General features: G+C 41.3%; 1 protein-coding gene across 7 annotated transcripts in view; it reads left to right on the top strand.

The window, feature by feature from the left end:
* The window catches only part of CCDC138 (coiled-coil domain containing 138), a 192,250-nt gene that overhangs the window by 91,854 nt on the left and 82,757 nt on the right, over positions 1–17,639 (top strand). For all 7 annotated transcript variants that reach the window (XM_036351307.1, XM_036351305.1, XM_036351308.1 and 4 more), the window contains one exon: positions 5,046–5,162. In XM_036351307.1, the coding sequence (XP_036207200.1) occupies positions 5,046–5,162 (117 nt within the window). The remainder of the gene's footprint in view (positions 1–5,045; positions 5,163–17,639) is intronic.

Below are 17,639 nucleotides of genomic sequence, written 5' to 3'. Positions count from 1 at the left end.
CCCTGGCTGCTGGCACCGGTTTTCCTCCAGCACCCGGGACCCAGGCCTTTGGTCTGGCCGCAGCAGTGAGGCTTGGCTTCTCCACTCTGGCCGCAGCAGTGAGGCTTGGCTTCTCCATTCCGGCTGCAGCGGAGAAGCCAAGCCTCTTCAGTCTTCGGTCGTCTTCAGTCTTCGCTCCGCACCTGCATATGCAAATTAACTGCCATCTTTGTTGGGTTAATTTGCATACTTGTCCTGATTGGCCGGTAGGTGTAGCGGAATGACACAATTTGCATGTTTCTCTTTTATTAGTGTAAATTGGATATTGATGGTATTTGCAATGTGATCTTGCTTTTTATATTTTTAGCAACTGAACAGTTTACTGAAATCATTCTAATAGTTTTTAAGTCATTTTTTGTGTTTTCTAGTTTAGCAGTTACATTATTTAGAATTAATAAACATGGTGTCTGCTTTTTAATGTTAAACATTTCATTCTGTTATCACTTTTGAAAGTTTATACAAAAATACATGGGAGACAGGACTTTCCTATTGGTTTATAAAGTCTAGCACAAGGTATTTAAATAATAGAGGTGTTAGGAGGGGCATCCCTGTCTTGGCTTGCCTTTAATAGCTCCACTTCTAAATGTTTCATGATAACATATAAACGGTTTATTAAAAATCAAGGTTATTTTCTTATTGAGAATTAGGCCCTACAAAACATTTCTACATGTTCATTTGTCTTTTCCCCTCTTTGTATGTACCTGGAAGGTTCTCAATGATAGGGATATTAGCTTGTCCTCTTCCCCATGAACTGTTTTCCTTTGTAGATATTTGGAGCTTTAATAATTTTTTGTGAAGTGATCTATTTGGGTTTGTGACTATGTATTAGGTAGATCTGCTACGCCTCCCAATCTCTAGTGTAGGACAGTGTCAAATGCTGTTTCTGACTAATTAGATCAGGCAAAGACACAAAGCCTCCGGAGACCTGCCTTGTAGACTGATTGGATTCAGTGTTGAGTAGCCCTCAGGTAATAACCCACATGTGTGGCGAGAGTTTTTCCAACAGAGTGGGGCAATTGCTTCTGTCTGGAGACTATTATTCTCAGTGTCTTAATGGTCCTTAGAAGCAACACATGGTGAGCAAGGGGTTTTCCTTTGGAGTTGGTCAACTGTCTTCCACCCAAGCAAAATCTACCTGGATAGCAAAGGTCTGCCTGAGAGATGACCTTCGTAGCATGAGGGAATGACTCAGCACAGGAAACCGGTTTTTCTGCCTTCTAAGCTCTAACCCCAGAGTCCCCAACACTGGCTTTTGCTCACACAGCTCTAGTCCACTCTTCTCTCCCTCTGCTGGAGCCCAAGGTGGGTGGCTGCACAGTAAATTTTGTGTGTTGGCTCTTTAAGCGGGTGTCTGCATTTCCAGTGGTCTCTCCCTGGCAGACAGCAACCCTGCTGCTTTTCACAGCCAGATGAGATGTGGGCACCTTTCTCAGTGTTTGTGCCCTCTACTGGGTTGCCCAGCTTGGGGATTAGACCCCAGAGTTCTCAGTGGCAACCCCCCAGAGCTGAAATATCTCTCTGGAACTTCAGCTGCTGTCTGTGGGAGCCAGGGCAGCTCTTTTGCTTCTCCACCCTTCCTATCAGTCTCTCTGAAGTCTCCATATTCTGTTCTTGGTTATCAGGGTTCTCTCCAGCTAGTCTTCAGTTGATTATTCAGGATATTTTTTTTTGTACTTGTAATTCTAGTTTGGTGCCTGGAGTTTGTCTGTGTAGCATCCATCTACTACGCTGCCATTTTTAATCTTTTTCCATTGATTTATACATATATATATATATATATATATATAGAGAGAGAGAGAGAGAGAGAGAGAGAGAGAGAGAGAGAGAAACATCGATGTGAGAGAGACACATTGACTGGTTGCCTCCCTAAAGCACCCCATTCGGGCCTGGCATCAACCTGCAGCCGAGGTATGTGCCCTGGAGCAAGAATCTAACCTGCAACCTTTAGATGCACAAGCCATTACTCTACTACTGATCCACACTGGGAAGGTCCTCTCTTTGTTTCTTGATTAGTCTGGCTAAAGGTTCGTCATATTTGTTTATCTTTTCAAAGAACCAGCTCTTGGATTCATTGATCTTTTATATTTTATTTTAGTCTTTATGTCTTTTCTGCTCGTATCTTAATTATTTCCTTCCTCCTTTTTACTCTGGGTTTTTCTTGTTGTTCTCTTTCTAATTCTTTTAGTTCTGGTATTAGTTTATTACAGTCGTTTCTTGAGGACTGCACCCCTCTAATGCTATGGAGTTCCCTCTTAGGACTGCTTTTGCTGTGTTCCATAGATTTTATTTTTGTGTGTTCATTTTTGCTTGTTTCCAGGAAGTTTCTTATTTCTTCCTTGATCTCTTTGCTAATGCATTCTTGCTCAGTCCCAATTGGCTGGACCCCAGCAGCAAGCTAACCTACCGGTCGGAGCATCTGCCCCCTGGTGGTCAGTGCATGTCATAGTGACCAGTCGGTCAACCACTCGGTTGAACACTTAGCATATTAGGCTTTTATATATATTCTAGTAGCCCTGCGCATGAATCTGTGCGCAAGTAGCTCACCAGTAGCTCGCTGCTGCCCTCCAGTAGCTCTCCGCCTGCTGCCCTGCCCTCCTGTAGCTCCCCCGCCCCCCCTTGCTCCCCCTCATACCTTGCTTCCCTGCCCCCTCCTGTAGCTCTCTGCTGCCCACTTGTAGCTCGCTCCCCCATCCTCCTGCTGATATGAGATCCGGTCATTACGCTTCACTGCGTAACAACCATTTGCATATTACATCTTTTATTATATAGGATAGATAAATGGGATCTTATTACATTTGATCTTTTGTAACCTATTTTTATCACCCCAAAATAGGCCATCACAATAATTATAGATGCTATTATCATTTCTAATGTTTATATATGTACCATAAATTTATTTAACCATTTAAGGTTCAGAGTATATGTTTGTCTAGATTTATCTCCTTAAAATACTAGATGTGCTAGCCCTAGCTGGTTTGGCTCAGTGGATAAGAGTGTTGGCTTGTGGACTGAAGGGTCCCAGGTTTGATTCTCGATCAGGGCACACACCAGGGTTGCAGGCTAGACCCCAGTCGTGGGTGTGCAGGAAGCAGCCAATCAATGATTCTCTCTCATCATTGATGTATCTCTCTCTCTCTCCCTCTCTCCTCCTCTCTGAAATCAATAAAAATATATATTTTTAAGAATCCTAGATGTGCTAATAATGCTGAATCAATGCATTGTAGGCAATTTCGTCATGCAAATATCATGGGATATACTTATAGAAACCTAGAGGTATAGAATACTACACACATAGGCTAAGTGGTATAGGATACTACTTCTAGACAGCAAACTTGTACAACATATTACTATACTGAATACTGTAGGCCCTGGTAACACAATTGTAAGTATTTGTGTATGTAAACATAGAAAAAGTATGGTATAAAAGGTTTAAAAATGGTACAGCCATATAGGGCACTTGCCATGAATGGAGCTTGCAGGACTGGCAGTTGCTCTGTGTGTCAGTGAGTGGTGAATGAGTGTGATGGCCTAGAATAGTGGTCGGCAAACTGTGGCTTGCGAGCCACATGCAGCTCGTGAGCCACATGCGGCTCTTTGGCCCCTTGAGTGTGGCTCTTCCACAAAATACCACGTGTGGGTGCGCACATACAGTGCGATTGAAACTTCGTGGCCCATGTGCAGAAGTCAATATTTTGTGGAAGAACCACACTCAAGGGGCCAAAGAGCTGCATGTAGCTCGCGAGCCGCAGTTTGCTGACCATTGGCCTACAACATACTGTGCACTGCAGTAGACTTTATAACCACTGTACACTTAGACCACTCTAAATTTATACAAATATTTCCTTCAATAATAAATTAACCTTAGTTTACTGTAACATTTTTACTTTTTATAAACTTTAAAAAAATTTTTAAACTATTTAACTCTTTTCTGTTAACACTTAGCTTAAAACACACACTGTACAGCTGCACAAAATATAAAAGCTTTTTCTCTATTTTTTCTTTTAAAACTATTTTGTTTAAAACTAAGAAACACACATTAGCCTCAGCCTGCACAGGGTCAGGATCATCAATGTCACTGCCTCCCACCGCCACATCTTGTCCTACTGAAGGCCTTCAGGTCAGTAGCACACATGGAGCTGTCTTCTATGATGAAAGCCTCCTTCTGACATATCTCCTGAAGGACCTACCTGGAGCTCTTCTTGAGGAGGTGCCACTCTTTTCAGAAATATGTCCAGGGTGGTTTGCTTCTTTTTTTTTTAGCATAGATTTTCTTGTAAGCAGATTAACGTTCCTCTACTAGTATATTAATAAAAATCCTTCACTGAGTTTTCCTGGAGGTTCTTATTTTTCTTCAGCAGTTTCCTTTTCTCTTGCCCTTCTGCTGTATATTTCTGTTCCAGTTCCAACAACTCCTCTTTAGTCACTTCTTCAGGAACCCCCTCTACAAACTCCTCAAGTTCATCCTCATCCACACCAGGTTCAAGTTGTTTGCCATCTCAATCACAGCAATCTTTGCGCTATAACCTCATGATGGCTACAAAGTCACTAGGTGATAGGGGTTTTGTAGCTCTGTTGATGGTAATCTCATGGGACCATTGTATATGAGATCTGTCATTGACTGAAACATCTTTATGTGGCACATGACTATATTTAAAATTTCAAATACACATCTCCATATTGTATTGCATGTCGTTTTAACCCTTAGAGTGCCGGGGAGTGCGATCGCGTGCTTCCCGTCTTTCGCCAAAAGTGCCCCGTGCTCCTCCTCCAGTGTCACTATTAGATGCTAGTAGTTCACTCTTTATGTGGGAAAAAATTTAAAAACCTTAACTCAAAATGCCTTGACAATTTTAGCATAGTTCCTAGGATATTGGTTGGCACTCAAAGGGTTAAAGTAATTTTTGTTAGAGATTGCTTTTTTTTGGAAAAATAAATTTTGGAATATTATGGTAATTGGTTTCAGATATCTAAAAAATACTGTTCTTTTATATTTTCCATAATTTTAGCTTTTGCCTGTGATGACAGAGCAACTACAGTGGATGCCATTTGTGAATGCCAAACTTCATGAGCCTTTTGTAAAATTTATATATTGGTCTCTACGGCAACTAGAAGCTGGAACACTGGTAATTTATTAATAGGAACCTATTTTCAACTACTACTCTGGTATTATTTTTCTTGATCTTGTTCTTTCACTTTTTTGCATGTATTTTGTTTATATTTCAGGACTTCTTGCTTCCCTGGCCTCATTTACTACTTTCTCTTCTTTCTCCTTTCATATGTCTTATTTCTCAAAGTCATAGATGTGGCTCAATATGTAATGTTTTGTTTTGAATTTCAGAATTGTATAAATAAGGAGTTAAAATCAACTGTCATTCACCCATTATTTAATTTATAATTTTTTATATTCTACTGAAGCTAATAGAAGCTAATGATTTCTTGTGCTTATGCTAGTAAATACGCACTAGCTAAATGGGATGATAAATATTAGTATAACCTAATCAAAGAAGAAATTTTTTCCAGCATCTTATAAAATGAATGGTGTGTTACCTACTCATGTAAAGGTCATTTAGTTCAAATTAATACAGGTATATATAATCATTAGTGCAAACTGTAGTAGGTTTGTAAATTCCTCCTCCCCCCCCCTCCCAGTTACTATAAATAAATGTTGTTATAGCTTTCATTTAGTTAAAAAAGGAGAACAGATTTGTGCTCAAGTAGTTCAATCTTGGTTCTGTGGAATTGAAGAAGCATACAGCTATACCACTCAGTGCAGTATTGATGATTAAGTAGCATTAACCATCAGTGATTGAGTTGTGTGATAATTAAATAATGTGATGGTTAAGGAAAAATATTTTTTTCTGAGGTTGTATCCTAGATATTTTGCCACTGTGCGGCACATGAGTAAGTACAGGAGTGTTTATGCCAGTGTACACACACACACACACACACACACAATATAACTTTTAATTTATTGGTCTTAACTATGTGTCTTATCAAACAAAGGTTTATAAATGACCAGATCTGTAAATGTCACTGTCTGCTTTTTACAATATGTTTGATTTTGCTATTTGTATAACAGTTAATGAAAACGCGTAGCTGAATGCTTGCTTTCAGCAACGAAAGGTTAGACTTACAGAGTTGAATGAAACTGTATCTTCCAAATATGACTCTTATTTTCCTTCATATAATTTATTGTTTAGTTTTGTTGTCTTCAAATATACATTCAGTATCCCACTCTGTGTGCTATTATAGAGAGTACTATGAGCCTGCATCTACTTTTCTAGTGAAAAAGTGTTTTTGCCACTCTGACATTCATTTATTTAACATCTGTTGATGAGTTTCTAATACTTTAGTTTTAAGTTATCTAAGTGTATGTATTTTTTTAAAATTAACTTTTTATTTGAGATAATTGTAGATTCACTTATAAGAAATAATAGATCGCTTTTATCCTTTACCCAGTTTCTCCCAATAGTAGAACTAGTACCAATATCGCAATCATGCTTTTGCCATTGATATAGTCAAGTTAACAGAACAGTTTCATCTACATAAGATTTCTCATTTTTTTAAAAAAAGCACTTTATTTATTAGAGCAGAGTTAGGTTCACAGCAAAATTGAGCTCAGAGATTTCCCATATGGGCCCTGCTCCTGTACAAATGCAGCCTTGACCACTGAAGACATCTAGCACCAAAGTGGGACATTGGTTATCATCTATGATTAACACATCATTATTACCCACAGTCCACAGTTTGCATTAGGGTTCACTCTTGGTGTTTTACACTCTGGGTTTTGATAAATAATATAATGGCATGTAGCCATCACTTTTGTATTATACAAAATGATTTGATACTGAAAATTTGTTCTAAAAATTATCTGTGCTCTGCCTATTCATGCCTCCCTCATCCTAACTCTTGGACACCACTAATCCTTTTACTGTCTTTACAGTTTTCCCTTTTACAAAATGTCATGTAGTTGCAATCATATAATATATATATCCTTTTCAAATTGGCTTCTTTCATTTATTGATATGCATTTAGGGTTCCTTCATGTCTTTTCCTGGTTTGATAGCTCATTTCTCTTTAGATTTGAATAACATTTCATTTCTGCATGTACCACAGTGTATTTGTCCATTCATTTAAGGGCATCTTGATTATTTCTAAGTTTTGGCAAGTATGAATAAAGATGCTGTAAACATTCATGTGTGGGCTTTTGTGTGGACATGTTTTTAACTCCTTTGGGTAAATACCAAGGAGCACAATTTTTGGATACTATGGCAGGAGTAGTTTTAGTTGTTTAAGAAATTGAAACTGCTTTCCAAAGTCGCTGTATCATTTTGCATTTCCAGCAGAAATGGCAGAGTTTCTGTTGCTTCACATCCTCATCAACATTTGGTGGTGTAGTGTTTTGGATTTTGGCCATTCTAATTGATATGTAGTTGTATCTCATTATTATTTAACTATGCAGTATCCTAATGGCATACACTGTTATGAATCTTTCCATATGCTTATTTGCTACCTGCATGCTTACTTTGGTGACATGTCCAGGCCCTTCCCCCTCCTTCTTTTAAAATCTTCACCTGAGGATATGTTTTAGAGAGGAGGAGAGGGAGGGGGAAGGGGAAAGGGGGAGAAGGGGAGAGGGGGAGGGGGAGGGAGGGAGGGAGAGAGAGAGAGAGACAGAGAGAGAGAGAGAGATCTGTTGTCTCCCATATGTGCCCTGAATGGGGATGGACCTAGTTATGTGCCCTGATCAGGAATTGAACCTGCAACCTTTTTGGTGTACAGGACAACACTCCAACCAACTAAGTCACCCAGCCAGGACTCCCCATTTATTAATTGGGTTGTTTGTCTTCTTGTTTTGTTTTTAGAATTTTTTTATATGATTTTTTCTGTGTTTAATTTTAAAAATTTTTTAAAATTATAATATGTATTTAACACTATTTTTGTATTCAGGTGTATAGCACAATGGATAACTAGCCATTTAGGTTACACAGTGTTTCCTCTGATAATTCAAGTGCCCACCTACCATCTTATATAGTTATTACAATATTGTTGACTATATTCCCTATTTGTTACCTAACATTTCCGTGCCTATATTGTAACTATCAATTAGTACTATTTAATGCCTTCACCTTTTTTCACCCTGCCCCACGATACTCCTTTCCTCTAGCATTCATCAACATGTTTTCTGTATCTATAAGACTGTTTCTATTTTGTTTTTTATTTTATTATTTAGATTCCACATATGAATGATATATGATTTTTGTCTTTCTCTTAGCATAATACTTCTGTGTTCATCCATGCTATCATATTCATTCCTTCTTTTCTATGGCCAAGTAATATTCCATTTTATATATGTACCACAGCTTTATTTTCTATTCGTCTATTGATGGGTATTTGGATTGCCTCCATATCTTGGTTATTGTAAATAATTCTATAATGAACATAGTGTTGCATATGCTCTTTTGAATTTGTGTTTTGGGTTCTTTGGATAAATACTCAGAAGTGGAATCAGTGGGTCATAAGGCAGTTCCATTTTTAATTTTTTGAGGAAACTCCATACTGTTTTTATAGTGGTTGTAACAATCTGCATTCCCACTAAGGGTGACCTCGAGGGTTCCCTTTTCTCCACATGCTCGCCAACACCTATCATTTGTAGGTTTATTGATGCTAGTCATTCTCACAGGTGATATCTCATTGTGGTTTTAATTTACACTTCATGATGAGTGACACTGAGCATCTTTTTATATTAACCATCAGTATGTCCTCTTTGGAGAATATCTATTCAGATTGTGTGCCCATTTTTTAATTGGGTGGTTTATTTTTTTGCTGTTGAGTTATAAATTAACCCCTTATTAGTTGTATCATCTCTACACTTGATCTTAGCCAAAAGGCCGAGAAGCGATTAGTTGTATCATCTCTTTACCTTTAGTCTGTGTGTGTCTTAGGTTCTGAGGGGGACCTTTTATGACAGCATATATATGGGTCTTGTTTTCTGATTCATAGACTATGTTTTGGAGAACAGTCCTTTATCAGATGTGTCTTTTCCAAATATTTTTTCTCTTTCTAATCAGTGCCTTCTCATTCTCCCGATATTATCTCTCATAGAGTAGAAGGTTTTAAATTTTTTTTAAAATATATTTTTATTGATTTCAGATAGGAAGGGAGAGGGAATCACTGATCAGCTACCTCCTGCATACCCCCTACTGGGGACCAAGCCTGTAACCTAAGCATGTGCCCTTGACTGGAATCAAACCTTGGACCCCTCAGTCTGCAGGCCGACGCTCCATCCATTGAGCCAAACCAGCGAGGACTAGAAGGTTTTAATTTTAATGAATTCCAGCTTATCACAGATCATGCCTTTGACATATCAAAAAAGTGATCAGTGCCTGGCTGGTGCCGCTCAGTGGTTGAGCATTGACCTATGAACCAGGAAGTCACAGCTAAATTCCTAGTCAGGGCACATGCCTGGGTTGCAAGCTCTATCCCCAATAGGAGACTTGTAGGAGGCAACCGATGATGGATGTTTCTCTCTCACCGATGTTTCTTTATCTTCCTTCCTCTCTCTCAATAAAAACATGAAGTAAAATAAAAAATGATCACTGTACCCAAAGTATTGTTCTGTGTTTCTGCAGAATTGACCCCCTTATCATTATGTAATGCCCCTATTTTCCCTGGTAACTTTACTTGCTCTGAAGTCTGTGTTGTCTGAAATTAAGATAACTGTTTCAGCTTTCTTTTGATTACGTTAGCATGGTATATCTTTCTATACATTTACTAGAGGCCCAGTGCATGAAATTTGTGCACAGGTGGGGCCCCCTCAGCCCAGCCTGCACCACCTCCAATCAGGGACTTCTTGGGGGATGTCCAACTGCCAGTTTAGGCCAGATCTCGGGGTCCGGGCCTAAACCAGCAGTCAGACATCCCTCTCACAATCCTGGACCGCTGGCTCCTATCGCTCACCTGCCTGCCTGCTGTTACCCCTAACTGCCCCCCACCCCTGCTGGCCTGATCGCCCCTCATTGCCTCTGTATGCTGGCCTGATTGCCCCTAACTGCCCCCCCCCCCCGCTGACCTTGTTGCCCCTAACTGCCCCCCACTGCTGGCCAGGTTGCCCCCAACTGCCCCCTCCCTGCCGACCTGGTTGCTCCTAACTGCCCCCCCCCCACCCGCTGGTCTGGTAACCCCCTACTGCCCCCCCCTGCTGGCCTAGTCGCCCCCAACTGCCCTCATCTGCCGGCTTGGTCACCCCTAACTGCCCCCCCCCCTGCCAGCCTGGTTGCTCCTAACTGCCCCCCCCCCCACTGGCCTGGTCACCCGTTACTGCCCCCCCGCTGGCCTAGTCGCCCCCAACTGCCCTCATCTGCTGGCCTGGTAGCCCCCAACTGTACCCCGCCCTCGCTGGCCTGGTCGCCTCTTACTGCCCCCCCCCACCCCCTCCTGCCGACCTGGTCACCCCATGCAGCCTGCTGTTCAGTCATTTGGTCATCCCTCACACCTCTGCCAGCCTGGTTGCTCCACACTAAGCCCCCTGCCAGCCTGGTCGCCCCACACAGCCTGCTTGTTCAGTTGTTTGGTCATCCCTCACTAACCTCCCTGCCGGCCTGGTTGTAGGTAGCCATCTTGTGAGGGCGTGATGGTCAATTTGCAATTACCTCTTTATTATATAGGATTTTCAATCTGTTTGTGTTTTCGTATTTAAAGTAGGTTTCTTGTAGACAAAGTATAGTTTGGTCTTGTATTTTGATTCACTTTTATAGTCTTTTAATTGGTATATTTTGACTTTTGTTATTTAAAGTGATTATTGATATTGATGTTATGTGTTATAGTTGTTACTGTCTTTTATTCATTGACATTTTTCTGTCTTGTTTTTTTCTTCCACTCGTTTCTGCCTTTTACAGTTTTAATTGCACATTTCATATGACTGTACTTTACTCCTTTGTCTACATATCAACTGTGCTTCTTTTTTTTTTTTTTTTACTTTTTTAGTGGTTACCCTAGAGTTTTCAATCTAAATTTATAACTAAACTGAGTCCACTTACAAATTACAATATACAGCTTTATATATAGTGTTAGTACTTTATAATAACAAAATATTTGTAATTCCTACCTCCTGTGCTGATTCCATTATATCATTGCTGTCATTTATTTTACTTATCTATATACATGCATATGTGTGTGTGTATGTGTGTGTGTACACATACATAACTGAATACGTTGTTGCTGTTGTTATTTAATGTTATATTTCACTAGAAGCTCGGTGCATGAATTTGTGCATGGGTGGGGTCCCTCAGCCTGGCGGTCGATTTGTGCTGATCAGGGGGACTGGCCAGCTGGTGGAAGGGAATGGGGGAGATTGGCTGGCCAGGGAGAGGGACCATGGGAGGTTGTCCGGCTGGCCCTCCCAAATTGGGGCCGATGGGGGGGCAGCTGGCTGGGGAAGGGACCGTGGGAGGTTGGCCAGCCAGGGGAAGGATCACGGGAGGTTGGCTGTGGGAGCATACTGACCACCAGGGGGCATCTCCTGCATTGAGCATCTGCCCCCTGGTGGTCAGTGGGGATCATATTGACTGGTCGACTGGTCATTTGGTTGTTTGGTCGCTTTTATATAGAGAGATTTTAATTAAAAAATGTTTATTGATTTAAAAACTTTTTTAGAGAGAGAGAGAGAGAGAAGGGGAGGAAGAAAAGAGAGAGGGAAACAAACATCAATGTGAAAGAGAAACATCAGTTGGTTGTCTCCTGCACATGCCCTGATTGAGAATGTAACCCAAAACCTGGGTATGTTCCCTGACTAGGAATTTAACCTACCACCTTTTGGTGTATAGGATGATGCTCCAACCAAGTGAGCCACACCAGCCAGGACATTGCTGCTGTTGTTGTTGTTGTTTGTTAATCCTTACCCGAGCATATTTTGTCCATTGATTTTAAGACAGTGCAAGGCAGGGAGGGAGGGAATGAGAGAGAGGGTGAGAGGGAGAGAGAAAGAGAGAAAGATCAATGTGAGAGAGACACATCTATTGGTTGCCTCCCACACATGCCCCTATCAGGGCTGTGGATCAAACCTGCAACCCTAGTATGTGGTCTTAATCAGGAATTGAGCTCACAACCACATGGTGTATGGGGCTGACACTCTATCCATTGAACCACATCAGCCAGGGTCCTCCTAGGATTTTTTTCTTTTTAATTTATATTTATTGCTTTCAGAAAGGAAGGGGAAATACACACACACGCGCACACACACACACACACACATACACATCAATGATGAGAGAAATCATTGATTGATTGCTTCCTGCATGCCCCACACTGGGGAGCAAGCCCCCAATCTAGGTATATGATCTGACTGGGAATCAAACCATGACCTCCTGCTTCATAGGTTTACACTATGAACACTGAGCCATGCCAGGCAGGCTAGGATTTTTTTCTTTATCTTTTATTTTTTTTAGTTTGAATATGATATGCCTTGGTGTAGGTTTTTTTGTTGTCATTGTTTTTAATATTCTACTTGGCATTCTCTGAGCCTCCTGGTTCTGTGGTTTTATTTCTAATATTAATTTGGTAGAAATTCTCAATCATTATTGCTTCAAATATTTCTTCTATTTTCCCCTTTTCCTTCTGGCATTCCCATAATACGTTAACTACACCTTTTGTAATTGTTTCATAATTTTTGGATTTTTTTTTCAGTCTAATTTTTTCCATTTGCTTTTTAGTTTTTGAAGTTTCTATAGAGAAATGTTCAAGCTAGGCATTCTTTGAAAAAAATTTCCAATTGACATTAGAGAAAGAGGAAGGGACAGAGAGAGAACAATCCTATCTAATAAAGAGGTAATATGCAAATTGACCATCACTCCAACACACAAGATGGCCGCCCCCATGTGGACACAAGATGGCCAGCAGGGGAGGGCAGTTGTGGGGCACCAGGCCTGTAGGGGAGGGCAGTTGGGGGCAACCAGGCCTGTAGGGGAGGGCAGTTGGGGGTGACCAGGCTGGCAGGGGAGTGGTTAGGGGGTGATCAGGCTAGCAGGGAAGTGGTTAGGGGCAATCAGGCAGGCAGGCGAACTGTTGGGTACCAGCAGTCCTGGATTGTAAGGGGGTGTCCCAGATTGGAGAGGGTGCAGGCTGGGCTGAGGGACCCTCCCACCCCCCGTGCATGAATTTTGTGCACTGGGCCTCTAGTGTTGATATGTGAGAGAAACATCAATCAGTTGCCTCCCATACATGACTCAACTGGGGATCAAATCTGAAACCTATGTATGTGGCCTGAATGGGAATCCAACCTCCAACCTTTTGGTGTACGGGACGACACTCCAACCCACTGAGCCACCCAGTCCAGGAGCCTTCATAGGCATTCTTTATTTATGCTACTTTTGATCTTGCTTTTTAGAGATAGTAGAAAGGAGGGAGGGAGGGAAGGGGATAGAGTCAGAGTAGAGAGAGAGAAACATCAATGTGAGAGATACAGGCACCCTGACCATGGCTGGGAATCAAACCTGCAACCCAAATTTGTGCCCTTGACCTTGAATTGAACCCATGACTTCAGCACATGGGCTGATGCTCTATCCACTGATCCACCCTGGTCAGGGCACTGGTATTTATTAAATTCTGTTTTAGAATTTCCATCTGCTCTTGTATGTTGCCTACTTTTTTATTAATGCTCTTTTCATATTGGTCATAGTTATTTTTTATTTTTATTTTTTAAAAATCTTTATTGTTGAGTATTACAGATGTCCCCATTCTCCCCCCCCCCCCTTTATCCCCTCTACTCAGTTCCCTCCCCACCCCAGGCCTTCACCACCCTATTGTCTATGTCCATAGGTAATGCATATATTCAAATAAGTTCTTGGTTAATCTCTTCCCACCACCATCTTTCCTCTGAAATTTGTCAGTCTGTTCCATGTTTCCATGCCTCTGGTTCTATTTGATTCATCAGTTTATTTGATTCTTTGTTCATTTATTTTGATTTTTAGATTCAATTGATTGATATGTATTTATTGCCATTTTATTGTTCACATATTTTCTTCTTCCTCCTCTTCTTCTTTCCTTCTTCTATTTCTTCTTTATGTTCCTCCTCCCCCTCCTCTCCCTCTTCCTCCTCTCCCTGCTCTCTCCTCCTCCTCCTTTTTCTCCTCCTCGTCCTTCTCCTCGTCCTCCTCCTCCTCCTCCTCCTCCTCCTTCTTCAAGAATACCCTTCAACATTCCATGTAATACTGGTTTGGTGGTGATGAACTCCTTCAGCTTTTTCTTGTCTGTGAAGCTCTTTATCTGACTGACCTTCAATTCTAAATGATAGCTTTGTTGGGTAAAATAATCTTGGTTGTAGGTTCTTGCTATTCATCACTTTGAATATTTCTTGCCACTCCCTTCTGGCCTGCAAAGTTTCTGGTGAGAAATCAGCTGATAGTCATATGGGCACTCCCTTGTAGGTAACTAACTGCTTTTCTCCTCCTACTTTTAAGATTCTCTCTTTATCTTTAGCCCTTGGCATTTTAATTATGATATGTCTTGGTGTGGAGCTCTTTGGATTCCTCTTGTTTGGGACTCTTGGTGCTTCCTGGACTTGTAAATCTATTTTTTACACCAGGTAGGGAAGTTTTTTGTCATTATTTCCTCAAATAGGTTTTCAATATCTTGCTCTCTTTCATCTCCTTCTGGCACCCACATAATGCAAATGTTGGTATGCTTGAAGTTGTCCCAGAGGCTCCTAACACTATGTTCATATTTTTTATTCTTTTTTGTTTTTGCTCTTCTGATTGGGTGTTTTTTGGTTCCTTATATTCCAAATCATTGATTTGATTCTCAGAATCCTCTAATCTGTAGACGCCCTGTAAATTATTCTTTATTTCAGTTAGTGTATGCTTAATTTCTGACTGGGCCTTTTTTATGTCATTGATGTTCTCACTAATGTCCTTGAAATTCTTACTAAGATCCTTGAAATTCTCACTAAGATCCTTGAAAACCTCACTAAGTTCCTTGAAGCTTTCATTAAGATCCTTCTGCAACCTTATAACCATTGTTTTGAACTCTGTATCTAGTAGTTTGTTTGCTTCCACTTCATTTAGGTTTTTCTTTTGGAGATTTTTAAAAATTCTTTCATTTCTGGCATATTTCTTTGTCTCCACATTTTGGCTGCTAACCTGTGTTTGTTTCTGTATCTTAAGTAGACTGCTATGTCTGCTGGAGTTGGTAGAGTGGCCTTGTGTAGTAGGTGTCCTGTATGGCCCAGTGGCTCATCCTCCCCAGTCACCTGAGCTGTGCACTCCAGGTGCATCCCTGTGTGGGCTGTGTGCACAGTCTTGTTATAGTTGAGCTTTGATTGCTGTTGGCATCACTGGGAAGAATTGACCCCCCCAGACCAATTGGCTGTGAAGACCATCTGCAACAGCACTTCTATGGAGTAGGACTTGCTTTAGTGGGGCTTTGGTATTTACTGAGACTGCCCCTTGATTGTGTCACTTGTGGATGCGTAAAGTCTGAAGCTGTTCACCACATGCACTGGCTCTGGGCATTCTGGGAGGTTCAAAGTCAGCCACTGCCTGGGGTGACCCAGCAGGAGCTACTAAGCAATCTTCAGACGACTGCTATTTATATTGTACTTGGAAGTGCCCAGGTGAGGCCCAGCTATGAAACAAGGCAGCCTGGTGCTAGTGCAGGTCTGGGGCCTCTTATTGATAGGTATGTGGCATGTTGACACCAACTGCTGCTTGTTTAAGAGATTTTAGGCAAGTATGAAGCCTGAGCCAGGGCAGGTCATTCATATGGAAAGGCTGCTGCAAAAATCATAGGTGGGGTTGCAAGTTGGATGGGAAGGGATCTCAGGGAATCCCCATGGTGGAGTGAACAGTGTGAGCCGAGTGAATGGAAACTCAGATAAGGTTGCCAGTCAGCTCTGTGATGGGGGAGGTCCAGTAGAGGAACAATGACCCCTGTGAGCACCTCTGTCTGGGAGAAAGCCACCCCTGATTTCCTGCCCCAATGCCAGATAATCCCATTCCTTCTTATATGTTGCTGGATCTCCCAAAGCTGCTGCCCCAGCAGTGAAGCTCAGAGGGGTTGAGTCTGAGTAAGTCTGTGCAGGCCCTTTAAGAGGGACTGCCTGGTTTTCCAGCAGCCTCCATGTCACTCAACCACAATCCCCAACTGGTTTTGTTTTGTTGTTTTTTTTTAATTAAATCTTTATTGTTCAGATTATTACATTTTTTCCTCTTTTTTCCCCCATAACTCCCCTCCTCCCAGTTCCCACCCCACCCTCCGCCCTCACTCCCCACCCACTGTCCTCATCCATAGGTGCACGATTCTTGTCCAGTCTCTTCCCGTATTCCCCACACCCCTTTCCCCCGCCCAAGAATAGTCAGTCCATTCCTTATCTATGCCCCTGATTCTATTATAATCATCAGTTCATTCTGTTCATCAGATTATTTATTCACTTGATTTTTAGATTCACTTGATGATAGATGTGTATTTGTTGTTCATAATTTGTATCTTTACCTTTTTCTTCTTCCTCTTCTTAAAGGATACCTTTCAGCATTTCATATAATACTGGTTTGGTGGTGATGAACTCCTTTAGCTTTTTCTTATCTATGAAGCTATTTATCTGACCTTCAATTTTGAATGGTAGCTTTGCTGGATAAAGTAATCTTCATTGTAAGTTCTTGGCATTCATCACTTTGAATATTTCTTGCCACTCCCTTCTGGCCTGCATAGTTTCTGTTGAGAAATCAGCTGACAGTCGTATGGGTACTCCCTTGTAGGTAACTGACTGTCTTACTCTTGCTGCTTTTAAGATTCTCTCTTTGTCTTTTGCTCTTGGCATTTTAATTATGATGTGTCTTGGTGTGGTCCTCTTTGGATTCCTCTTGTTTGAGGTTCTCTGCGCTTCCTGGACTTGTAAGTCTATTTCTTTCACCAGGTAGGGGAAGTTTTCTGTCATTATTTCTTCAAATAGGTTTTCAATATCTTGCTCTCTCTCTTCTTCTGGAACCCCTATAATTCGGATGTTGGTACGCTTGAAGATGTCCCAGAGGCTCCTTACACTATCTTCATATTTTTGGATTCTTTTTTTCATTTTGCTTTTCCGGTTGGGTGTTTTTTGCTTCTTCGTATTTCAAATCGTTGACTTGATTCTTGCAACCCTCTAGTCTGCTGTTGGGAGTCTGTATAATGTTCTTTTTTTTTTTATTGCTTAAAGTATTACAAAGGGTATTACATATGTGTCCATCCCCCCCCCCCCCCCCCCCGCCCTAGACAGTCCCCTTGTATAATGTTCTTTATTTCAGTCAGTGTATGCTTAATTTCCGGTTGGTCCTTTATCATAACCTCGAGGGTCTGACTAGATTTCTTGAGGATCTCACTACATTTATCGGCGGTCTCACCAGTCTTTTGCAAGGTCTTACTAAATTTATCGGCAGCTTCCAGAAAGTTCTTGAAGAACCTTAAAAGTGTGGTTTTGAACTCTATATCCAGAAGTTTGCTTTCCTCCATTCCTGTCATTTTTGTCCTTTTTCTTTGTCTCCGCATTTTTTATGCTTCCCTGTGTTGGTAAAGTGGTTTTCTGTGCTAAGTGTCCTCTAGGGCCCAGTGGTTCAGCCTCCCCAATTACCCAA

Source organism: Myotis myotis, unplaced genomic scaffold (genome assembly GCF_014108235.1).
Source record: "Myotis myotis isolate mMyoMyo1 unplaced genomic scaffold, mMyoMyo1.p scaffold_m19_p_2, whole genome shotgun sequence".
In the NCBI taxonomy this organism is placed as follows: Eukaryota; Metazoa; Chordata; class Mammalia; order Chiroptera; family Vespertilionidae; genus Myotis; species Myotis myotis.
Note: the sequence above shows the minus strand (reverse complement) of the source record. Positions and strands in the feature narration are given on the sequence as shown.